The sequence below is a fragment of the Diabrotica undecimpunctata genome, chromosome 5 (assembly GCF_040954645.1).
Source record: "Diabrotica undecimpunctata isolate CICGRU chromosome 5, icDiaUnde3, whole genome shotgun sequence".
Classification (NCBI taxonomy): domain Eukaryota; kingdom Metazoa; phylum Arthropoda; class Insecta; order Coleoptera; family Chrysomelidae; genus Diabrotica; species Diabrotica undecimpunctata.
Genome location: NC_092807.1, coordinates 63,333,104 through 63,358,459, shown reverse-complemented (window position 1 = coordinate 63,358,459; position 25,356 = coordinate 63,333,104). Strand labels below are relative to the sequence as shown.

At 34.3% G+C, this 25,356-nt stretch overlaps 2 protein-coding genes across 5 annotated transcripts in view; one reads left to right on the top strand and one right to left on the bottom strand.

Annotated features, from left to right (window-relative positions):
- Positions 1-10,006, top strand: part of LOC140441353 (uncharacterized) — a 51,088-nt gene extending 41,082 nt beyond the window's left edge. For both annotated transcript variants that reach the window (XM_072532022.1, XM_072532023.1), the window contains exons 7-9: positions 5,090-5,199; positions 6,454-6,775; positions 9,323-10,006. In XM_072532022.1, the coding sequence (XP_072388123.1) occupies positions 5,090-5,199; positions 6,454-6,775; positions 9,323-9,903 (1,013 nt within the window). In that variant the 3' untranslated portion in view covers positions 9,904-10,006. The remainder of the gene's footprint in view (positions 1-5,089; positions 5,200-6,453; positions 6,776-9,322) is intronic.
- Positions 10,007-19,093: 9,087 nt separating this feature from the next.
- LOC140441352 (rifampicin phosphotransferase-like) overlaps positions 19,094-25,356 on the bottom strand; it is a 112,644-nt gene continuing 106,381 nt past the window's right edge. For all 3 annotated transcript variants that reach the window (XM_072532020.1, XM_072532017.1, XM_072532019.1), the window contains exons 18-19: positions 19,327-19,425; positions 19,094-19,271 (exon numbers count right to left, since the gene is read on the bottom strand). In XM_072532020.1, coding sequence (XP_072388121.1) covers positions 19,144-19,271; positions 19,327-19,425 — 227 coding nt within the window. In that variant the 3' untranslated portion in view covers positions 19,094-19,143. The remainder of the gene's footprint in view (positions 19,272-19,326; positions 19,426-25,356) is intronic.

The following is a 25,356-nucleotide window of genomic DNA, read 5'->3' as shown; positions in this document are numbered from 1 at the left end:
ACATAAATCGGGATCACTACTTCCGGAAATCAACAGACGAATAAAACAAGCGTGGTCAGCATTCGGACGAAATTCCATAGTCTTCAAGTCCAAAATGCCACTATACCTCAAGAAGAGAGTATTTGATCAATGCATATTACCCGTCTTGACATATGGATGTGAAACTTGGATATTAAAGAGAGAAATAACGTCGAAACTCCAAGTAACTCAAAGAGCAATGGAAAGATGTATGCTAGGGATAACAAAGAGGGATCGTAAAAGAATTGAATGGATACGGAGGCAAACCCAGGTGACTGATGTAATCCAAAGAATAAAATCCCTGAAATGGCAATGGGCAGGACATATGGCAAGAAGAACAGATAACAGATGGACCACTAGAACAACTATGTGGTACCCCAGGAACGCTAAGAGACCAAAGGGGCGCCCAAATCTCAGATGGGATTATGATATTAGAAAATTAACAGGAACAACGTGGTCTCGAATAGCACAAGATAGAAAAATATGGGCGCAAATGAGCGCAAATTATTAGAACAACGTATAACTAAGACATCGTCGAATAATAATAAGAACATAAAATAACATTGAAATAAGGGAAGCTGCACCGTAATTGGAAACGGTTGATAAAGCTGCACATGATGATGATGATGATATACATATATATATATATATATATATATATATATATATATATATATATATATATATATATATATATATATATATATATATATATATTTCTTGACATACGTGTATATATCTATGTTATTAATGACGATTTATTTAACTACTAGTTTTATTTTATTATCTTCTATTTGTTGGCAAAAACTTTCCGATAATAAATTTTTACAAGAATTCATCTTATCTTATTCTCATACCTTTTAATCTGGTTAGATTATGAATTGCTTGACTAAATGAATAAAAGTTATACCACCTTAAATAGAATCAACGAATATCAAATATAATTTTCACAAAAAAAGCTTATATACAAAAATATTCTCGTGCAAGGCGCGCTGCAAAAACAAATATCACGACACATTTCTTCTTTTATCATAACGAGACCGTTATGATACATTGTGTATAGTTGAGTTCTCCCTATTTCATAAACTTACCCATACTGACACGACTATACACAATTCATCATCCCATCCTACCCAACATAAACTGGCAGCCTACCATAGAATGTTACATAGATTAATAGAAGTTCCGATGTCAAAATACAACTTTAAGACAGAATTAAATATCATTAAGCAAATAGCAGTAAACGATGGGTACAACGAACAAACGATTAATAAAATTTTAAATAAAAAACTACACAAGAAAGCCCTGAAATTATTATTTCCACCAACAGAGACAAAAACCAGTACCTTCTGCTCGATTACATATACAGACAAAATATCAACAAAAATAGCCAAACACCTAAAAAAGAAAGGAATAACACCAGCTTTTAGAACAAACAACAACTTAAGCAAATATATTAAAAACAACAAGAGCCAAAATAAAAAGCACTTACACAGAGGTGTATACAAACTTAAATGTGGCGACTGTCCAAAAACTTACATCTGTCAAACTGGTAGAACTTAACAAACATATAATAGCAGAACTTAAAAAGTCTTTCAATAATAGAAAAACAGATTCTACATACGCACTTCACCTTCTAGATCATAATCATTCTTTTAATGACGAATTTTTAATACTTCACATCCAAAATAAAGGCTTTAAGCTATCTTTATTGGAATCTATGGGAATTAACAAATTAAAAAATACAGACATAATTTTGGATGACCAACTTGACACAAACAGTTCTCCCCTCCTCAACCTATTCCGTTAAAGACTATAAAGTGTAAACACATATCAAAAATAGATCACTTAAAAAGGACACTATGCTGAAACAGCTGTAGTAATAAGATATATTAATAAATTTTGTGGAAGTTTTGAAAGCAAAGTTTTCAATGTTTTATTGTTACACTAAAAAGGCTTTACTATCAGGTAAAATTTGCAAATTATATATTGTCTATTTGTTAATATTTACTGATTTAAGATACGATTACACTTACGATAAGTTTTTCGTAAAAAATGGGCCTCTAAAATATCTTTCTACATTTTTTATCAACCGACCAATTTTTTTTTTCTCTTTTCCTTTCTTTTTGAATATTCATACACTTGGTCGAACTTATTACCAGAAGGTTCATTGCCTATATTACGAACTCACTGTTTGGCAAAACAGTGAGTGTGTAAACAGAGAGTGGTAAACTCGAAAAAATTGCTTCATAGTTTTTCAAACTTTCCAGCCAACGGTTAATTTTTTTCCATAAGAACATGTCGATTACACTTACGTAATCGACAGTTTTTCGTAAAAATGGGCCTCTAAAATATCTTTTTACATTTTTTATCAACCGACCAATTTTTTTTTTCTCTTTTCCTTTCTTTTTGAATATTCATACACTTGGTCGAACTTATTACCAGAAGGTTCATTGCCCATATTACATTTTGCCCACTGTTTGGCAAAACAGTGAGTGTGTAAACAGAGAGTGGTAAACTCGAAAAAATTGCTTCATAGTTTTTCAAACTTTCCAGCCAACGGTTAATTTTTTTCCATAAGAACATGTCTATATATTTTTTAAATGATCACATCATTTTCTATTAAAATCCATCAACGTCAGCACAAAATGTAGCACTTTTTTAGTGTGACAAACTGTTTCAGAAATTTAAGCAATTAAGAAAAATTAACGCAAGTACCGAAACTTATTCTGTAGATCACGTGGCGAACAAGCGGCAAATTTTCTATATTAAAACCTTAACCCATTGATTCCATTGAACCCATTCTGACATTTTTTATCTGCCGTCCAATTTTTTTCCTCTTTTCCTCTCGAATATCTATAAATACAGCTGGTCGAGATTATTACAAAAATGTATATATTCATCTGTGACGGAAACTGTTTTAGCAAAAAACTGAAAAATTGAAAGAAAGTATTTCACAGTTTTTCTAATTTTCGGGCTATACGGAGTATTTTCTATAATATGTATATATTTTTCAAATGAGCAATTCAGTTTCTATCAAAGTTTATCAAAATCAGCACAAAATATGAACTTTTTGGTTTGACAAAATTTTTCAGAAATTCAAGTCCATTAAACAATTTAAAAATTTACTTTCCGCACTTCCAACAATCCAAAAATATTTGCGAGGTCGCTTGAAAAACGAGCGACAAATTTTCTATGAGAAAACCATAACTTATTAAGTCTGGGACTCGGTTTGGTGGTAGCTTCTGCGTTTATCAAATTTAGAAAAAAATCTGTGGGTACCCCATTTCGACATTTTTCATCAACTGTCCAAAAATTTCCTTTATCCTTTTTATCTTACTCCTTTATGGTTTATTTTATATGAATATTTAGTTTAAGCTCGTCAAATTTATCAGCTAATTAATATTCATTTTATACATAAAACAGAAATATGTAAGTTTTTTAAATTTTCACTACCAATTTTTCTATGAAAAGAAATTTGCTTTAACATAAAAATTTGACCGATAATATTAATGTATTTTCAAGTTTTTTAAATATCAGAAAGATATTGAAACTGCATTTAGTCCAAAGATTAAGTGAACTGTTTGTCTTTAAAATATATGCTACAACCTTATATTAGAGAATTGTCAGTCACTTGCTATTATACTCTTCTTCTAGTTCCATCTTCTATCGCAGGTTTGAAATCATCATGGCTATGCGGACCCTACCGCCGCTCTAAATCGTTCTATACTACTGAATTCGAACCATTTCCTTAAATTCTTATTATATTGCTATTATATATAATATTTAAATCCGACGTTATCTTATTTATATCCGAAATCAAGACGTTATTAGGCCGTTATTACACTAGTTGCGGTATATTTTCAGTATATATTTCTCTCTATCCGCTTTCGTATTTTTGGGATACAAAATCTTGATGATTTGTATATTAGTGTAGTTGTCTTCAAGTTTCCAGAGAAACGATTTAGTTTTTTTCTCAATCTCCTTCATTTGAATGTCCCAATGAATGTCTTTTATTGATATTTAAAATGTCTAATAGACTTAAGTGTCTCTAGGTTTACATTTGCAAAGATTTTGCAATTGAGCATCCACTTCATGTGTACTTTAGTGTTCCCATATCTTTTTTAACACTACCTAGTTAATTTGCAATATAGCTGCATCGTCGACGATGTAGATTAAATACTTTGGAATATGTTATGTTTAGAGAAAATGTGGAACTGAACTAAGTATTCCTTACTGACATAATTTAAAATAGAGGATGAAATCATTAGTAGTAACTTTTATTTTCGACTGTCGTTTCTGTTCCACATAACATAGCATAAATGACGATTAAGAATCAAATATTCACATTCTGTTACGTATGAAGTAAAAGCTTCTACAATTTTATTCTTTGCGTTCTTTTTATATGTAGGATTAGTTGAAGACACGTGAAATAAAAGTCCGTGTATGTAGAACAGTTCTTCATTAGCACAAATATATACAAATAAATGATGGTTACGTATATATACTGTAGATTACGTACTACTATACGTAAATTTGTTTTTATAACTAATTCGACCAAAATTACTTGTTCTTAAAATGAAAATGAATTTGAAGTAATTCCGTCTTAAAAAAACTCTTATATGACCGGCTGTCAATTACGTCTCAAATTCGTCTTAAATATTATTCCAAAACACATCATCTTTCGAACGCTGAATATCGACCAACGTAATCTACCTTTCGACCCTCATATCTAAAATGCCTTCTATTTCATGGTACTTCAGAATTTGGCGAGTGGTGAGGGGTTGTCTTATCTGGTAATTAAAATTCTCTACTTTTTAAGCCACATGTGTTTATACTAGTATGTACTCCAGAGGCGTAACAGATAAATAACATTGTAGACTAAACTTAAATAGTAAGATGTAATATTATTATAATACATAATAAGATATCATAATACAGATACATAATACAGATAAATAACATTGTAGACTAAACTTAAATAGTAAGATGTAATATTATTATACTACATAATAAGATATCCTACATGTCGGTAGTTAGTAGTAAAAAATTCTCTATTACATGATTTTAGGAGAAAAGCCATATAAATGTGATTTATGTCCAAAATCTTTTCCCTCTACCGGAGCCATGAAGAAACATAGAAGAATGCATACTGGGGAAAAACCGTACCGTTGTTTTGAGGTTAGTATATTTTGAATCTGATCTTTAAGAATGAAAATATCTCATAGCAAATCGTTAGACTGTTACATGTAGCAAAATACGTTTCATTATGTTTATTCATTACATGTGAATATCTCTTGCCGATTTGTCAGTTTAAGTTCGGCCGATGCAAATTTTTCTGAATTAATGTCTTATAATTTCTTTGGCTATTAATTTGGTTTATAATATTAATATTATTAAATATCTTCCTGACACCCATCACTTTACATTATTTTTAACCTCTTATCTAGTCCTCCTCATTCCTTGAGCCCTTGTGAGGAGTGGTGAAACTCTAAATATTATTGGCTTGTTGCCTCCATTGGCTGCGATCCTATGCCTGAACGACTTCATGTAGGAATTTTCCCACCAGAGTCTTAATTTGGTCTCCCATCGTATTGGAGATCTTCCTCTGGTCTTCGGCCTTTTTCTTTTCCTTCTACTACCAATAGTTCCATGGTCCCCGTTCTTCTAGCTATGTGGCCGAAGTAAATTAGGTATGCTCGGTTTACCTTTTTTAATAGCCTGTCTTTTATCTGAAGCTCTTCCAGAATTGACAGGTTGGTTCTATGTTCTGTCCAGGACACGCGTAGAAATTCTTTTCTAGACCCACATTTCGAAGGTTTCGCTTTTATTCCTATCGGTTTTTTGAGAGTCCATGTTTCAGTGTGTATGTAGCAATGGGAAAAATAAGGGCATTGGCCAACCTGAGCTTAGTATTCCTAATAATTGTTCGGTCTTTCCATATTTTAATCAGTTTATCACTGTTGCGGTTCGGGCCATTGCTAGTCTACGCTTGATTTCTGAGGAGTAATCGCCATTGTTGGTTATCAGGGAGCCCAAGTATACAAATGTGTCTACCACTTCGAAATTCTCCACTTAATGTATGTGCGGTAGGTTATTATTTGCTCTGTCTACAATCATTATTTTTGTTTTCCGGTGTTGATCTGAAGTCTGAATTCTTCGTTTATCCGGCTTAGTGGTTCAGTGATGGTAATCATTTCGACTTATCTATGTAGTATATCATGTTTAATAGTTCACATTATGTTGTAATGTTTTCTTGTGCGTGATTATGTAAAAATTATAATGGATTCTATTTACCCATTGCGTGACTGTGGCGTGTAAATGTGATGTAAATTTGTGTATGAAGTTTTAAGGTGATTACTTCTAAATTTAGACTGGGAATGGACTCTCTATATACTGTTTCTATTTAGTTTTTGTAAAATAACTATTTTTCAGTGTGATAGAACATTTGCTGCCAAAGAGACTCTTAATCGTCATTACCGTACACATACTGGCGAAAAACCACATAAGTGCAAATTCTGCGGCAAATCTTTTATTCAACCTTCGCAATTACGTGCACATATATTCCACCATACTGGAGAAAATGCCTACACGTGCCAGTATTGTGGAAGAGCCTTCAATAGAAACCTTAGGTTGACCACGCACATCAAGTTTATGCACGAAGGAGCGGAACCACTCCCTTGTTCAAAATGTGATAAGACGTTCTTTAGGAAAGAAGACGTAGCTAGGCACATGTTATCCCATAGCGGGGAACGACGTAAGTACAAATCTTTTTAAACAGAATCTTTTATTTTTAGCTCTGGTGGCGAGGAGTGACTTCTGATAAATTTCAAACTAAGCGAAATCATATACGATGTAAAATAATATGTTTATATGGGGTTAAGCCACAATTGATTGTAATGAAAATTATATTTTTAAATAACGTTTGACGTTTCGATTTCCACTCCGGAAAGCGTTTTCAAAAAATATATAAAACATTGTGTGAAAATTATAACCAAGAAGTTGTTAAGTTGGGTTATGTTCTTTAAAACTGACGGTTGACGTACTTGGCCTCGATCTTGTAGGCAATAGCCTTCTTTTGATTGACAAAAAATCTGAGGTGGTGTTTTTACTCTCGGAATATCAAATTCTGACTGTTTTGTGTGTTATTGTTTTATGTATAATGTGTGATTAACGTAGATTATATGTTTGTGTATTGTGTGTTGCATATGTATTGTGTATAATTGTCTTAGACACGGAAAGAGAGAGGACAAGGTAAACACTTTTTAATAAACATTCGCAAAGTGAAGCCAGTTTCGATGTGATCGCCCTGTTTTGGTGTCTGTACATTGCCCATTACTACCTCTCGCAGGGTTATCAGGTCTACTGATTTTTCAGTAGATCTACTGATTTCAACTTAAATTTACTGATTTACTGAAACACTATATCGATCTACTAAAAAATATGTAATGATAAAATTATGTTCAAAAAGTGATCAATATATTAGTGTTCAATTATTTTCTTCTTCTAGTGCCGTCTCCACTAATGAAGGTTGGCTATAACCATTGCAAATTCGTCTCTATCTTCTGCTTTTCTTAAAAGCGTCTGTGTGTTTAACTCGGTCCAGTCACGAATGTTTTTCAGCCAGGATATTTGTCGTCTACCAGGACCCCTTTTACCTTTGATTTTACCCTTCATAATCAGCTGCAACAACTCGTACTTATCATTTCTAAGTATGTGCCCCAAATATGCTGTTTTTTGCCTTTTAATTGTGGTCAAAAGTTCTCTGTCTCTTCCCATTCTGTACAACACCATTTCGTTCGTAATATGATCGGTCCATGGTATCTTCAAAATTCTCCTAAAAAGCCAGATCTCGAAAGCTTTCAGTTTTCTCATTAAGTCAATATTAACAGTCCAGTCTTCGACACCATAAAGAAGAATAGAGTGGATATAACATTTTACCATCCGATATCGGATTTGCAGATTGAGTCTTTGGTTACTCAGAAATTTCCTCATCTTCAAAAAGACTGCTCTTGATTGCTCTATTCTTGAGCGAATTTCTGATTTCGGATTCAGATATTCCGTAATCCAGACTCCTATGTATTTCATTTTGTCCACTTGCTCAATATCTTTATTTTTTATCTGGATCCTTGTAATGACTTTGCCCCTCTTACTGATAACCCTACTTATAAGAGTATAAAACAACAGAAAGTTATCTTCCAATTTTTGATTTCTTTCCAGCTTCAGTTGTAACAATTTACGTTTCAATGTTAATTTTGTAAATACAATTTTTCTCTAAAATATGTTTTCCAGAGCTTTAATAATTTCTTTGGTAGTTTTTGCATCCTTAACTGAATCCAAGTGTTTGTCTGTTAAACATTGCACATGATGATTTCACCTTTGGAATCTTTGAGTTTAATTCTGCTTTCTCTTTTGCTTCACTGTACTCTTGCTCTATTTTCTCCCATACATCTGACAATTGCCTTTCTTGCAGTAGTATTTTTACTCTGAATTTCCAATTGTTAAAATCTGTAGTCTTTGTTAGCTGGGAAACATTCACAATTGCATTAGCCATTTTATTTTTATATTTCACACTTTTCTTTTTGATTCTTTATTTTTTGTCTATGCTCATAACCTATTTTAATTTGTTCCCCAGTTATGGTAATTATGAGTTCGCAGTTAATTATTTAAATATTTTATTCTTAAGTAAGAACTAACCATTCTGAAATAAGATTACAAGTGACACTTGACGACTGAAATTCCAAGACTTGGTTATGCAGTAACTTCTAGCTAATTCCAGTCGAAGTCAAAATTTGATGAACTTAGCAAAACATTAATTACGTAATTTATACAGTTGGGACAGGGTTCGGTAAACATAGTATACCAACAATGTGTAGAATATTTTTATGGTTAAAAAAATTGTTAAAAAAAACTGTCGAAATTGTTAAAAAATATGCAAAAATGAAATTGAAAATATTTTGATTATGTGTATTTTGTACACTCGGATATCATTTTTATAGAGCATATTGCATACATATTCCGATGTCTACTTATGACACATAAACAATATACCAAATTTAGTAAAATTTTATTTAGTAATAAAAAATGTGGTCAATATTTTTTAATGTTCAACTTAACAACCTTATTTCGGAAAGAAGCAACATTTTAGCTAATCATTTTTGTTGATATGCCTTATCTTGAAATCCTCAGTTATTCTATGTATACCCGTATAGCAAAGTAACAACGCAATCTATTCCAATATGTAGTGAACTGGTTAGGTTGTTACTAACATTCCATGATTTTAATAAATTTTATTTTCTTTTAGCATTCTTGTGTGAAGTTTGCAATAAAGGTTTCGCAGTTAAATCATCCCTGAAGATTCACATGAACATTCATCGAAAGGAGCAACCTTGCAGCTGCGAGACCTGTGGAAGAGCTTTTATCCGCCGTGACTGCCTGATGAGACATATCAGGGCTCGACATAGAGATGTACTGGAAGATATTTTAGCCAGTGCCGAGAAGAAACGTCTTCAACAACAACTGCTAACAGCCGTCAGTACCTCACCGATGACTATAACTGAGAATATTGTATGGAATGAATTGACGTTGACAGAGTCTGTTAAAGAATTATTGACTCTTTTGGTGGATGAAGAGTGTCTCCTTGAGTTTGGTTACCCAGACGCTCCTGTTGATAGAGTTCTTGATAGTGTTATTAAGCGTTGTGGACATACACCAGCTTCTGAAGAAGATTTCGACTACATTGGGAGAATTAGGGAGAACGCCAAGTTACTCTTTACTGCAGTTATCGACGATGATGCTGTTAAAGAACTTTTAAATAACCAAACTGTGGACGAAGTTATCTTGCACGTTTTAAGATTGGCTAAGAAACAGCAAGAAAATAAATAATTAAGAAATGTTTCATTTTCTTATTAGATTATTTTTGTCTAGTAGGTATGAGTTATTATTGTACATTGTAATATTTATACTAATATATGGTCTAAAAAATGTAGTTTAACTTGATGTATATTGAAGATACCAGAAAAAAGAATTAATACTTTTTGTAACTTGTAATAATACTTTAACATGGATATTTTGACTAAAATATAGAAGTTTGACATTGGTAGAGGAAACCACAAAATTGTTGGAAAAAATGTTTGAACATAATAGAAAACTAAATAGCCGCCTAAGTTTAGCGATGCCCATGTTTAAGAAAGGAGATAAGCAGAATCCTTCCAGAAAATTGATAAATAAAGTAATCACTAATTGCAAAAGACTGATATGTTTTAAAAACACGTATGACCAATAAATAAATTGAAAATAAAAGTACTTTAAAAGTGTGTAAAGCATTTAATTCCTAGCTGAGCGATTTCGTCATATTTGACCATAGCTCTGAAGGTGGCTTTATAATTTTTTTATCTTTAAAGTAATAACTAACAAAAAAAAAAATTTCACAACAAATAGCAAATGTTTAGATATGAAATCTTCATGTAGAGATGCTGTGTTTACTATGCGGCAAGTATTAGAAAACTCTGTCGAATAGACTAGCATTTCTTTGTTTTTACCAGAAATCTTTTGATATAATTCAGCTGCAGGATGTTATCGAATTAATTTGCAACAGAGAAATTCCACAAATCTTAATTAAAATAGTTAAAGACGTTTACAAAGAAAACACAATTAAAACTCGAGTAAACGGTGTGTTAACAAAATCTTTTAAAGTTTAAAGTGATATCAGACAAGGTGATTCACTATGCGAATTACTATTTAATATCATGAAACATAATTGCGCAAAGGAAAATCGTATAAATTGTGGTATGGATGAAAATACTATGATATGAAGACGATGTTGTCCTGTTAGCGGAGAAAGGGGACTGTTTAATGACTTTTAAATCGTTCTGACACTTGACAAGTACAGGTCGTATAAATAATAACTGATTAATTTACCGATTTTAATATCCAAATAACGCACATTATCGGTTCAAATAGTATGGAGAAAACACCAAATACTTATATAAGAAATGGATGGTGGATTCTACCGTTAATTGATAGAAATTCATTTTATATAACAATAAAATGCTGAAAACTTTTGTTTTTAAAATTCCCACTAAACTATTATAAATTCTTTATCACTACTGCTGTTTCACACAAGATAAATTGGCAGCCTACCATAGCTTGTTACTTTGATTAATAAAAACTCCGATGTCAAAAAACAACTTTGAGATAGAGTTAAACATCCTTAAGCAAATAGCAGTAAAAATGGGTACAACAAACAATAAATAAAATTTAAATTAAAAACTACATAAGAAAGCCCTGGAATTACTATTTCGACGCCCAGAGAAAAACTCTGTACCTTCTGCTAGACTACATATACAGGCAAGATATCAACAAAAATAGCCAAACACACAAAAGAAAGGAATAATAATATCTTTTAGAACCAACAGCAACCTAGGCAAATATATTAAACACAACAAGAGCCAAAATAAAAAGTACTTAAGTACACAGTAATGTATACAATATTAAATGTGGCAACTGGTAGAACATCGGTTAAACTGGTAGAACTTTTAAAAAACGTATATCAGACCATAAAAAGGCTTTCAATAATAGAAAAACAAATTCTACTAACGCACTTCAATATCTAGACTATAATCATTCTTTTAATGACGAATTCCAAATTCTTCACATCCAAAATAAAGGCCTTAAGCTATCTTTATTAGAATCTATGGAAATTAACAAATTAAAAAATATAGACATAATTGTGAATGACCAACTTGAGATAAACAGTTCTCCCTTTCTCAACTAATTCAGTTAAAGACTATATATTATATAAAGTGTAAACGCATATTATATATAAAATAGATCACTTAAATGCTGAAATAGCTGTAGTATTAAAAAAGTATAATAAATTTTGTGGAAGTTTTAAAAACAAAAGTTTTCAGTGCTTTATTTTTATATAATTTATATAAGAAGTGAATACTTGTCAAGCATACCTCTCCATTAAGAACAATTTGCCTATCAGCCGATGCCTGGTATTCTCTAGTTAAAGATTTCGAAAACGAAATTTCGTCAAAAGAAGTGGCCTTATGTGCGTTCATAGACATAGAGGGAGGCATTTAATATTACCGTTGCCGCGACATATAAAGATATATCACCTTCCATCATTAAATGGATTTAATCAGTGCTCAGTACTAGGAATATTATTATTTATTTAATAGATCAGATAAGAGTAGTAAAAGGTTCTCAAGAGGGAGCCTTTTCACCTCTACTGTGGTTGACAATATTTTAACAAGCTCAAAAAAGAAGGATTTTCGCGGTCTGAGCTATGCAGATGATCTAGTTATAGTAGTTAGAGTTAAGTATGATAGTAATATTGCTGATTACATACAAAATATCTTAAACCCACTACCTACCTGTTGTTCGAAAGAAGAACTTTCAGTAAATCCTAATAAAACAACTTTTTCATTCACAAATAGGAGATTAATAATTTAACCTCCGACCATGAATGGAACAACACTCCCATTCTCATAACGGTTTAAGTATCTCCGAGTTATTTTAGATAGAAAATTTATGTGGAATGATCACCTCGAAAGGCTCACCGTAGGCTTTGTTGCAAAACAGGGAGTTTGAAAGCTAAAATGATCTACATATACACACTGGCAAATTTAAAGGAACATGTTAATAATGCTATGTATTTCTTTTCTATTTTAGAGACTATATCTAGATAGCTTTGAATGCTCTTCGCCACTATAAATTAATTTGTTCTTTGTGTTGTGTTTTACATTTTAAAGCTTATTATCTATTGATAACACATACAAACTTGTATTTAATTAAGAAGTTAATTTGTTCGAGTTTGTTGGAAGTGATTTTTTTTTAATCAGTGGTGTTCTTATTTCAAAGCGCAAGTCAAAATGGGTGATTTAGTACCGACTGATATTGCTAGGGCCTTAACAGTGGTCGAATGTATAGTGAAATTGCTGCAGTGTTTGGTAAATCACCATCAATCATCCACCGTTGTATAAGTCGTTGGAGGCAAGCCGGGGAGTTTGTAAAAAGAAGGGGGCAAGGGAGAAAACGTTTAACCACGGCTGTAGATGATTGATTTATTAGGTTGCAAATACAGTATACTCCCTCTATAATGAACACGGTTATTACAAGGTTTCGCTTATAACGAGGTACATTAGATTACCCGTAAAATTTCTATTGAACTATAACCCTCTATAGCGAGGCAAATTTGGTTATAACGAGAGAAAGTGTTTTTTTACGTTTTTGACCCGGACGTGGCTATAAATAAATACCTTTTTAAACGACCCTGCAATAAAACTGCCGCCCACAATAAACTTCTTTACAATAAATACAACTGTTTCATATATTTAGAAAATATGATAGATAGAATAATACTCAACAATTTAAAGCAGTCAAAAGTGAGAGAATTCTTTCAATTGCAGAAGCAATAGTTTATGTTATCCCTGAAAATGGGCTTTATACATTATGTAGTTGGGAAAAATGCAAGTACAGATTTTTTGTTTTAACCTATATCATTGACAATAAAAAAAACTCTTTTTTGTTTTAATGTATTTCATTGACAATAAAAGTAAACAACTTTTTTTCAAAAACGCCTTTCAAACAATATTTATTAGCAACTTATATTGCTCCGAATGGTTTCACTATAGGAAGTTAATGTTTTAGAAAACTACATATTCATATGTATGCACAGTATTATTGTTGTCTGATATAACGAGGTAATTAGTCTGCCATTTCAGTTCTCGTTATAGAGGGAGTCTTCTGTATTACGAAATAGACGTCAAACGGCAGTTCAAATCAAAAGTCGTATGACCTTATGTAAAATGGTAGAGGAACCACCATAAGTTAGCGCACAGTAAGAAGGGGATTTAAAGAAGCAGGTCTCATTTCATATGTGGCAATAAAAGCTCCCAGACTCCAGAGACGCCATCGTATAACGCGACTGCAATTTGGTTCAGAACGGCAAAATTATAATGATAACGGTCAGAGCCGTTTCTGTGTAAATTGTATCAACGGTAGAGAAAGATTGTATCGACGCCAAGGAGGACCAAATGCACCTTTTAATTTTACTACGACCGTATGTATATGTTTGGGGGCACTAACAAAGTTACTGGTGATCATGGTGGAGCAATAAAAGCAGATAGGTACATCAGAGAAATTCTCCAAGAGCATGTGGTACCTTTTGCACCATACATTGGCGAAAATGTTATTTTAATTCATGATAATGCGCGCCCACACGTCGCATGCTGTGTAAGAGGTTTCTTGTTGCAAGTGGATATAACAACAATAAATTGGCCAGCGTGTTCTCCAGATCCAAACTCGATAGAGCATGTGTGGCTTGCTAAACAGAAAACTTAGGGCACGGGTTCCTGCTATTCAAAACAAAGAGGAAGTAAGAATGACTTTGATTGAGGACCGGGAGAGACTGCCTCAACATCTGATCGATAGCCAGAAGTATAAGAAGACGAATGACTGCAGTTGTAAGGGGCTGCAGCTTGTGGGGGAAACACGCTATTAAAGCCAAGAAAATGAAAAAAAAAAATCATTTAAGTTCAAATTATTCAATCAAGTTATTGTGTTTAAAATCCGTATTTGGTTTGTGTCTGACATCTTTGTGTTTTATTTCTTCTTAAACAGGTTTCAGATTGTACTACAATTGTAATATAAATTCAAAATACTTCACCAACATGCTATTATGAGATTATCTAAACAATATTAACAAAATATAAACTAGAGAGAAAATACTCAGAGTTTATGGTTGTTCCTTTAAATATGCCGGTGTGTGTATTATTCATATATAATTGTTATAACTGGTATCAAACCCATAATTATTTATGCTGCGCTGCCTAAAAGATTCGCTTGTCTAGAAATCAAGGTTGCATTGTGATCGTGCTCCACTAAACTCTTATAGGACTTTCCTACTCTGTAAATACACATAAGGAGGATCGCTCTGGAAAGTGCCTTATGCTAACATGGACTCGGGATTTAAAATGCGGTGATCTGATTTTTCATCTAGATATTTTAAGGATTGGAACAACACAATCAAGATGTCCACAGACGTTATGTCTGCAAACAAGATTTCGAACACAAACTAAATATTATCATAAACTAGTCATAAGTTAACACAAAACGAAATCGTACAAATTAGAAGAGGTGCCCACACGTTTTATACTGTGAGGTCAAAAACACAAGAGGGAATAGAGTTTATTGGTCTTAACACCAGATTGTCAATAGCCATCGGAAATACTTCTACAATATTTCAATGCTCAAGAACGCCTCAATTCAGCAAACATATTTATTGCGTCAAACAGTCAAGCTTCTCTGAAAATTGAATTAGAACAGCAAACAGTCCCTTAAGTAACTGGCAAGGCGCAACAAAGTAACTTTACTGTGGATGCCAGACCATAAAGAAATTGTTGGTAATGAGATTGCTGATAGTGTTGCTTAAGAGGGAGGAATTACTCCTTTTATCGAACCAGAGCTATTCTGCAGTGTAGGGGAGAGTTGCCCAAAATGGGGACCCCATCACATTTTGTCACATAAAATGAAAATTTGTAATAAATAAAATATTTTACACAATTATGTAGTTAAAGTGTGTCTTCAGGTACCAGAAAGCAGATAATGAGTATTTAACAAAAATTACGTAAGGGCAGAAATAGACATTTTTGAAAATGTGCAAATACCTCGTTTTTCAAGAAAGGGTGGGTAAAATGGGGTACATGGAAATATTAGGTTATTTTTTAATTAAACATGTAATGAAGTATTGAACATTATTATACAGTAGGTTCATATGACAGTATGAACAGTATTAAAAAATAAAAATCAAACTATAAACAAAAATCGCATATAAAAGTGTCATCATCATCTTCACAGCTTCAACAAGCTTCATCTGTCCAGCCACCACATTTGCAGCACCGAATCCAACCTTCCTGATCGAAAGAGTTTTTGTACATCTCGTTGCAAAAAATGCAAGCTTCTTCGTCTTCTTCTTCCTCGTCTTCATTAGAGGACGTATCAGAATCTTCAGCCTCGCACTTTTTATTTTTACGCATATTTTGGATAGACAAACCATTGATTTGTTTCATTTTCCTGGGCAGTAGCAGGACTGGTTCTCTAGTCTTTCTTTTGTTTGATAGATTATCAATGGAAGTCGCAGATTTTTTATTTTTGTTGAAAAGGTCTTTTTTGTGTTTACCTTCTTATTTCTCTTAACGCTCCTGTTCTTCGGTCTCTAGTTCAGCTTTGCATGGTGACGATGTTAATATGACAGTTTTACTTTTCCTCTTGTTACTATTCCTTTTTACACGCTCCTTTTCTTGGGGTGGGGACGTCAAAATTTTTGGTGAAAGCAAAAATGCTGATTTGGGTGACCTAGACCCACCTGTTGAAGTAGAGGGCTCAGGAGAAGTTTCTTTATAAAGCTCAGGAGAAGCGTCGTTAGAAGGCACAGTTCCACTTGAAAAAGTAGAATTTTCTGTTTTATTGTTTGTGGTGTTGGTAGTAGTGTCGCATGATATCTGCTGCTCAGAATTGTGGTTTGGTTGTTCTGTGGTATCTGACGGAGCAAACAGATAATCAGGGAATACATCTCTATTCAAAGAATATATTCCTGTTTTTTCAAATCCCTTCACTGCGGTTTGAACATTAGCTGCTCTTGAAAAAGCAGCATTGACTAGTCCAATTTGATAAATTGTAACACCCCTGTCAGGGTGATTAAGCAACCATTTTTTAACCTCTTGTGTATAAAATGTACTAAGTGGTGCCATAAATGAGACATCGAGCGGTTGTAATCGATGTGTGGTATGTGGTGGAAAACATAATAATATAACGGTATTTTCCCGAGTAAGATGAAGGAGTTCTAAACTTTTGGTATGGAAACTGTGACCGTCAAGAAGACCGTCAGCAGCACTGGTTTTTGAGGTCCGGGATTAGAAAACTCAATAAACTTTTTAAACCACACAATAAAGTTTTCTTTGGTAATCCAACCAGTCTCATAATACACTGCAGATGACCCTGTTGGGGCACCATCCATTAAGAGCGGATTTGCTTTCTTACGGGGAAATACAAACATCCCTGGCATAAAATTCCCTGCAGCATTCATATAGGTTTCTAAGGTCACCAGTACACCTCGTTCTGCTGAGGACAAACAACCCACTTGCTTTTTACCACGCAGAGCAAGAATTCTGGAAGGCTTGTTAGGTACAGTCATAATGCCGGTCTCATCTACGTTGTAGATATCATTGGGTGATAAATTGTGTTGCGTATATAAAGATTCAAGCAAATCAAAAAATTTCTTTACTGCTGCTCGATTAAAACCTTTTGCTCTTGCCAGTGAAGTTTTTTCAGGATTACGTAATGCTAATTGGGGGTGCTGCCTTAGAAAGCCATAAAGCCAATGTTTACCAGCCATTTTCTTATCTTCATTAAACACTTGTGGAATGTTATTTTTAACGGCTAAATCGAAAGCTAGTTTTCTTAAATCTGTTAAGCTAAGGCCAAACAATCTTTCTTCTAAATATAAAATATAATCCACAAGTTCATTTTCCTGCGCTTCGGAAAACACAGTCTTAAATCTACCCAATCTTTTTTCTGCAGCTTCTTTCAAACTCAATCCTTTTTCTCGAGCTTCTTTTACATTGCGCTCCAAAGTAGTTTGTGGAATAGCGTACAGCTTCGATGCTTTTCTGTAACCCATGTTGCCTTCTAACACTTCTTGAATGGCGGCCATCATACTTTCCTTGGACCAACTCTGTCTGTAGCTTTTTCTTGTATAACGACCCATGTTGAAATCTTAAAAAAAACTAATTATTTATATAATTCAATGCATAAATGCTTACCCTAGTAATTTTTGTATAGACTCAGACTTTTTTCAATAATACCTTTATATTTAAATAATTTGTCAAAAGCCGTTCTACCTAGGTACCTAGTAAAGTTAATCGGCATTAAAATATTCCATATGTTAAAATGGGGACGTCTCCGTTTTGAGCTACCCTTACCATCCCCATTTGACCCATTTATGACTTAATTAAAAAAATATGGCGTATTGAAGCTAAAATGCTAAAATTTTTAAATGAGTATTATGTGAAAATGTAGCTTAAAGACAGCGGAAACAAAGGTCTACTTACCGAAATTTATTATTTCAATGTACCTTGCTTACACCAACCAACAGTGCAGGTTGAAATCGTAAACAAATCACAAAAAATCTTAGATCCACTGTACACAAAACAAACATAAGCTCACACCTCGACTAAGTATATATTTACTGCAAACTGGTTAGTAGAACACCCACGCGTCGTTCGGCGGTCAATTCCCCACTCTGTTACTGAAATTTTGAATGTCCCCATATTACCTTGCGTCCCCGTTTTAGACTCTCCCCTAAAGGCATAGTGGAGGATTTTAGAAGATTGGAAGAGGAACTTAGCTCAGCTACAGTGTAGGAACTAGTCTAATGGGAAAATATTCCAGGCCTAATGCAAGTAAAAATGGTTTTACAACCTTCTTCTTGTTACGCAAAATACTCTTAGGGCTTCGGAAGACCGAACTCAGAGTAATCACGGGTGCTCTTACCGGAAATTGCTCACTCAGACATCGTCTCTGTAAAGTGGGCAAAGTGGAAAAATCAACATGTAGATGATGCGAAAATGCAGATGAAACGGTCGGAAATATTGCTTGTAATTGTAGTTCAATTGTTCGCCAACGCCATAAGTACCTGGAACAGATCTATTTAGAGTCTAACCAGATAACAACTATCTCTTCTAAACGGATAAGAGGTTTTCTTAGAAGTCTAGATATTTGGGCTGAAGATAGGCGTAGGATATACACAAAATATCTTACAGATCGCAGTGGAAAGATCTATGAGGCCAATCGACTCCTTTGAAATCCATAACTAACAAAATACTGTCACCAAATTAGCAGAAGAACAACATTTGGTTTACTACAATATGTAGTAAACTATATTACTGCAATTAATAACCCTTTTAATGGAATGAATAGCAACAATACACAAAATGGCTTTAGGATGATATCTACTGTTTTAAAAACTACAATAACTGACGAATAAGTTCAAAGTAATATTAAAAAATCTAACTAATAATTGTCTTTTATTTATTTTACTTTACATTTTATGTCTATTTAATTAATTTTTCCTAATTCACCCGTATTTCCATTTAGTTGTATAATATCACCCGTTTTAAAGTTTTTGGTTACATTTTGCACACCTACAATGCAAGGTAATCCATACTCCCTAGCAACTACAGCCCCTGAAAGATATAAACACATTAAGTATGGGTTAAACAAAAATGTTTTAAAACTTACCATGGGAAATAAGTCCTCCTAGTTCTGTTACGATCCCTGCAAGCATTGGGAAACATGGTGTCCAACCTATATCTGTACTGTATGTTATTAAAATATCACCTAAAATATGAAAAATATAGTAGTTGAAAATTATCTCAGGAATCAGCAAAGAGAACACTGCTAAAAAACTTAACAGTCTTCACAATCTCTCTTTACGTGCTTTTCGCACAACACTAATCGAAAGTATTTATTGTGAAGTTGGTGAACTGTCCCTAGAAGACAGAAGACTTTATTTAAGTGTAGCATACGCCGCAACAATCAGGTCTTACTGAAAAACCCCTAATATTCAAAATTGTTTTACAAAAAAGGTCTCAAATATCTTCATAAATACACCAAGAATGGCCAAACCCTTCTCCGTAAGGATTAGAAGCTACTTAAATCAATTAAACTACACGTTCTCAGAATTCTTTCCCTCCCACTCGTCCTCAATTCCTCCATGGCAAATAAGAACCCTCAGTGCTTAATCCGCCTCATTTCTTTCGACAAACATTCAACAAACCCACAGTTAATCAAATCCGCCTTCAATGATATGCTTCACAACTGGAAGGATTATGCACATATATACACAGATGTATCTAAACCAAATGAAGGTATTGGTGCTGCAGTCATAACCCCATCATCGACAACTAAATACAAACTCCCTTCATAGTCCTCCATTTATTCTACTAAACTATACGCTCTATACCAGGCCACGCCTACTATCAACGCATCCAATAATACCAATTATAATATACTCACAGACTCTAAGTTCCATACAGTCAATCCAATTTGTCTATCCAACTAATCCATTGGTCATCAAGATAAAACAAGAACTTCATACCGCTCAACTGAATGGAAAAAATATTATATTCTTCTGGATACCATCCCATATTGGAATTTAAGAAAATGAAGAGGCAGACAACGCTGTAAAAACAGCTGCCACTAGTGGTAGTGCGGAGTGTACTGAAACGTTTACGTTGAAAGGGGTGGAATGTAAAGTGCGATATATGTGGAAAGTGTCATCGGTTAAGCTACGCGATACTAAAAAATCGATAAAACCCTGGCCCACATTACCAACAAGTCGGATAGACCAGGTTATCCTGGTTCTAGGTCCTAGACGCGACTCCAACTGGGTCATACGCGATTAACTAATAGCCATGTATTTTCCAACAAACAAGAACCAAGATGTGAAGAACAGTTAACAATCAAACATATATTAGAGAAATGTCCAGCATTAACGTCAAAGCGCATGTTTTACAATATACCCAACAAACTGGTTGATATTTTAGGTCTACACTGCAATATGTCAAACCTAAAAAGTTTCTTAACTCCAATTAACATTCTAAACGCTATCTAAATGTATAAATGTAATACAAATTATTGTTCACTACTATTGTTCACTATTATTGTTTACTATTTGTAAAAGAACAAATAAACAAGATAGCGGTGACTACTTTATGAGGATTTAAAATCAGATATGTTATATTGGATTTACAAAAAGACGGTAAAACTAACAATAAAATATGCATCGGTGCTATGGTTGCCAAAGGTGCAACAAAAAATTCCATCCTCAAACTAAGCAAAGTGCAAAGACTTGCTTGCCTTAGAATCACAGGGGTTATGAGGGGCACACCAATTCACACCAGAGACGAGAATGGGATATTATAGATTGCAAGAGAACCTTAACACTCTCGCCGCCAAGTGTAACATTAATGTGCACTCTGTATTGACACATGTGTAACATTAATGTACACTTACATCGTTTCACGTTAATAAAATAATATAGTTTTGGCGCACTACGAAAAAATTTAAAATATCATTGGCGGCGAGAGTGTTAACAACGTAATGCTTAGATCAGGACACAGTAAAATCTTAAATGAAATTAGAGTTTTTGTATGGACAATGACTTCTGTCCAAGTGGTACCCAGATTCAGACCTAAAGTACCTTTCGAGGTGGACATATCCTCACGATAGGGATAAGGCAAAGGCAACTTACAACCAAAGCTTCAGGACTAAACCTAGTCCACAGACGGGTCCAAAACTGCAGAAAGTTCGGATATAGGAATATACTTCTTCTTCTTACAAAGCAGTCTCCCTTCGAAGGTTTGCGATTCAATTGGTTACAGCTACGTGCTAAACAGCTGCTATGAAGATCTCAGTTAATGTTTTGACTATGGAACGTCGCAGGTCCTTAAGCCAAGAATTTTGTCTTCTTCCTATTGCCTTTTTTCCCTGAATTTTTCCTTTAATGATTATACGAAGTATTTCGTATCTATCTTCCCTCATTACATGCCCAATGTACGGTAGTTTACGCTTTTTGCGTTCTTTGATCGTTGGCATTAGAGCATTCCTTGTTCTTTTGCATTCTGTTAAGAACTTTATTTCGGTGTTTGTTGTTATTTTGGTCCAGGGAATATGTAGTATTATTCTCCTATAAAGGTACATTTCTAAAACTTCGATGCGTTTTCTAATGACGGGTTAAAAGTCCAACTGTCACGGCCATAGAAAATTATTGGGAATACATAACAGCGCAGCATTCGGATTCGAAGTCTCTTCCTAGCCTGTTTAATTCTTGATGGGACCTCTTTCGTCGAATCACAACTACTGTTCATTGGTGCACCCAGGTATTTAATGGATGACACGTGTTCAACGATTCTGTCATTTATTTGAAGGACAGCTTGTGTTTGAAATCCATAAGTTTCGTTCATATATAGGCCATAACGCTCGGTACATTCTACAATGTCGTCATATAAGTTTCTGTAATTTCGGCAGGCTTATTAAGTGCTTTATCGTTTATTATGATTTATACGATATTACCTTTAAGAGCCTCTGTGAAGATGTTTTCCGAGCATAGATTAAAAATAAGTGTGGGTAATATACATCCCTGTCGAACACTGTTTTCATGGCGATCTCCTTCGACATGTTGCTCTCTACCCTTACTTGAGCTGTTTGATGCCAAGACAGTTAATCGATAATTCGTAAGTCACCCTCATCTATACTCGTTGCTTTGAGTTTTTCTGGTAGTTTCTGGCTTTGAAAGCAATCCAAAGCTTTGCGATAGTCTATAAAGCAGACGTATTTTTTCACATGTATGTCGCGAGCTCTCTGTGAAAGTAAATTGAGTGAAAATAGAGGTTAGAGATAGAATTGGGTGTCGTCTACTTGCTGCTCGCTTTTCTTATATATACGGGTATGTAAGACACTGAAGAATGCTTTTAATACGTCAGACATCACGCTTTTATAATGCGGTAATCGTCACATTTAGATTTATTAGCTTTTTTGGATAAGGTGACAAAAGTTAATTTGAGCCAATCTAAAGGTATTTTCCCAGTTCAGTAGATGGTAACAAATCTGTCAAAAGGTTTAACCCCAAATCGTTCTTATTTACCAGGAGCTTTAGAGATTCGTCATGTACCTCCGCAGGTTCTACGGCTTTACCAGCTTTCTGTAATAGGACGGCATGTTGTATCACTTCTTTAGTGATGACATTTCATTTATCTTATTGACATGTGGGGATCGCGGTCGCCTTGATCGTTCGTTATTAAACATGTTCATAACATATTGTTTCCAGCAGTATGATATTATTTCCAGTGTTATTATTTTTCAATATTCCGCTGCTTATTTTGTAACAGGAAAAGAAAGAATTTTGGAAAGAAAAGTATTTTATTAGAGGTGACTTGAATGGACATATTGATACAGAAAGAGCCGGAACGGAACAGAGAGAGTTTATAGAGGTTGGGGGATGGGAATAAGAAATTATGAAGGAAATAGTGTGATTGACTTTGCAGTGGCATCGGATTTGGCTGTCATTAATACGTTTTCTATGTAGACGAGATAGCGAGTAGGACACCAGAAAGTAAAGTGGTGGAAGTTAAAGGATAATGATTTGGAAATAGTCGTTAAAAGTAGAGTGCTGGAAGAGCTTAAGGAAAAAGATATAGTAAATGACTGGTGGGAAGCCAACAGTAAAGTTGTGGTGCGAGTGGGGGATGAAGTGCTAGGAAAAACATCCGGTAAAGCGCCTCCTAGAGACAAATAAACTTGGTGGTGGAACGCTGAGATGCAACAGAAGTTAGAGAGAAGAAAGAGGCTAGAAAGAGGTATGATAGATCTAAAAGAGAGGAGGATAAGAATATATACAAAGTTGTAAAGGGGGAAGCAAAGCGCGTTGTATCTACTGCTAAGGAAAGATGGAAAGATGCACAGCTGTATGAAGAGTTGGAAATACCGGAGGGGATGAACAGGGTATACAGCATTGCTAAACCAAGGGACAAGTCAACAAAGGACTTGATCCACGAGCGGTAGATTAAGAGTGCGAATGAAAGAGTGTTAAGAACCGATGTTGAAATAAAGCAAAGATGGTATGAGTACTTTAGTAAGTTGCTAAATGAAGAACAACAGAGGAGAGAATGAGGATGTGGGATCCCAAATGAGAATGTAGTACTGGAGATAGCGAGAGATGAAGTTGTCGAGGCGTTAAATAGGACGAAGAACGGTAAGGCAGTGGGACCTGATGAAATACCTGTGGAAATTTAAAAGGCTCTAGGAGAGGAAGAGGTTGCTATTTTGTGGCAAATGATAAGTAGGATATATGAGAAAGAAAGGATGGAAAGAAGAGAGAGTGTGATGGTATCATTGTATAAAGACAAAGGGAACATTCAGGACTGTAAGAACTATAAAGGGATAAAGTTAATGTCGCATACAATGAAAATTTGTAAGGGAACTGTAGAGCAAAGGTTAAGGAGAGAGACATCGATAGGAGAAGAACAGTTTGGGTTTATGCCAGGAAGGAGGACAACGGATTTGGATTTCTTGTTTGTGTGGAGACAGTTGATAGAAAAATACATCGAGAAGAAAAGAGAGCTACATTTTATATTTATAGATCTTAAGAAGGCGAAGGAAGTACGACACAGTTCCTAGACAAGAGTTATAAAGATCTATGAGAGAGAAATGGGTTCCTGAGAAGTACGTAAGGCTCGTGAAAAATTTGTATAAGGGAGCGTACATCAAAGTAAGGATTGCTGTCGGATTGACCGAAAGTTTTCCAGTGACGGTTGGTTTACATCAAGGCTCTTCACTGAGTCGTTACCTGTTTAATCTTGTTATGGATGTACTGACAGAGAAAGCAAGGGGGGCTCTTTGGTCAATGCTCTTTGCTGATGATATTGTGTTAGTAGAGGAGAACAAAGAGATAGTGGAGAAGAGGTTGGAGTGTTGGAGAAGGGCTATTGAATGGGGAGGACTTAAAGTTAGCAGGTCGAAAAAGGAGTGTATGTGGTTGTGAGGAAGATGAATGGTTATGGACGTAAAATTGCTTGGAGAAAAGCTAGGACGAGTAGGATAATTTAAACACTTTAGCTCCTACATAATGGAAAATTGAACACTAGATCTAGAAAATGCTCACAGGATACAGGCTGGTTGGTATAACTGAAAGCGAATAAGCGGGGTACTTTTTGATAAAAAAAATCTTACGGTGGATATTGGTTAAGACTAAAAAGGACAGGATCAGAAACGACTTGATTTGGGAAAGGGCCGGGGTAACTACAGTCTCAAAAAAGATTTTAGGAACAAAGACTGCAATGGTTTGACCCCTGAAAAGGGAAAAGCTAAGGAACAAGAATAAGAAGAAATCATTTACTTTATCCAGTGGAGTTCCTATTTTAAGTAGATTTTCTATTTTGTATTGTGCCGACGAGGGGATTGTGGCCTGACTTAATATCAGCTCCAATACAGGGCTAGGTAATTACGTGTACTTTAAAATAAAGTAAAATTACAAAGTACTTTTCTAAGAACGGAACTTTTACAATTAAAAAGTACATCTTAGAAAAAAGGAATTATATTGATCTACATAGTTACAATTACATAAATAATAGAATTATTAAGCATTTGTATAATTGCTTTTGAATGAATAATGGGAAAATACCAGGCTGGTTTCTGATGTGGTATGGCTTTCAAAAATAAAGACATCTAAGTGGAAGGAAATATCCACAATATAATAGAATAGATTATAAC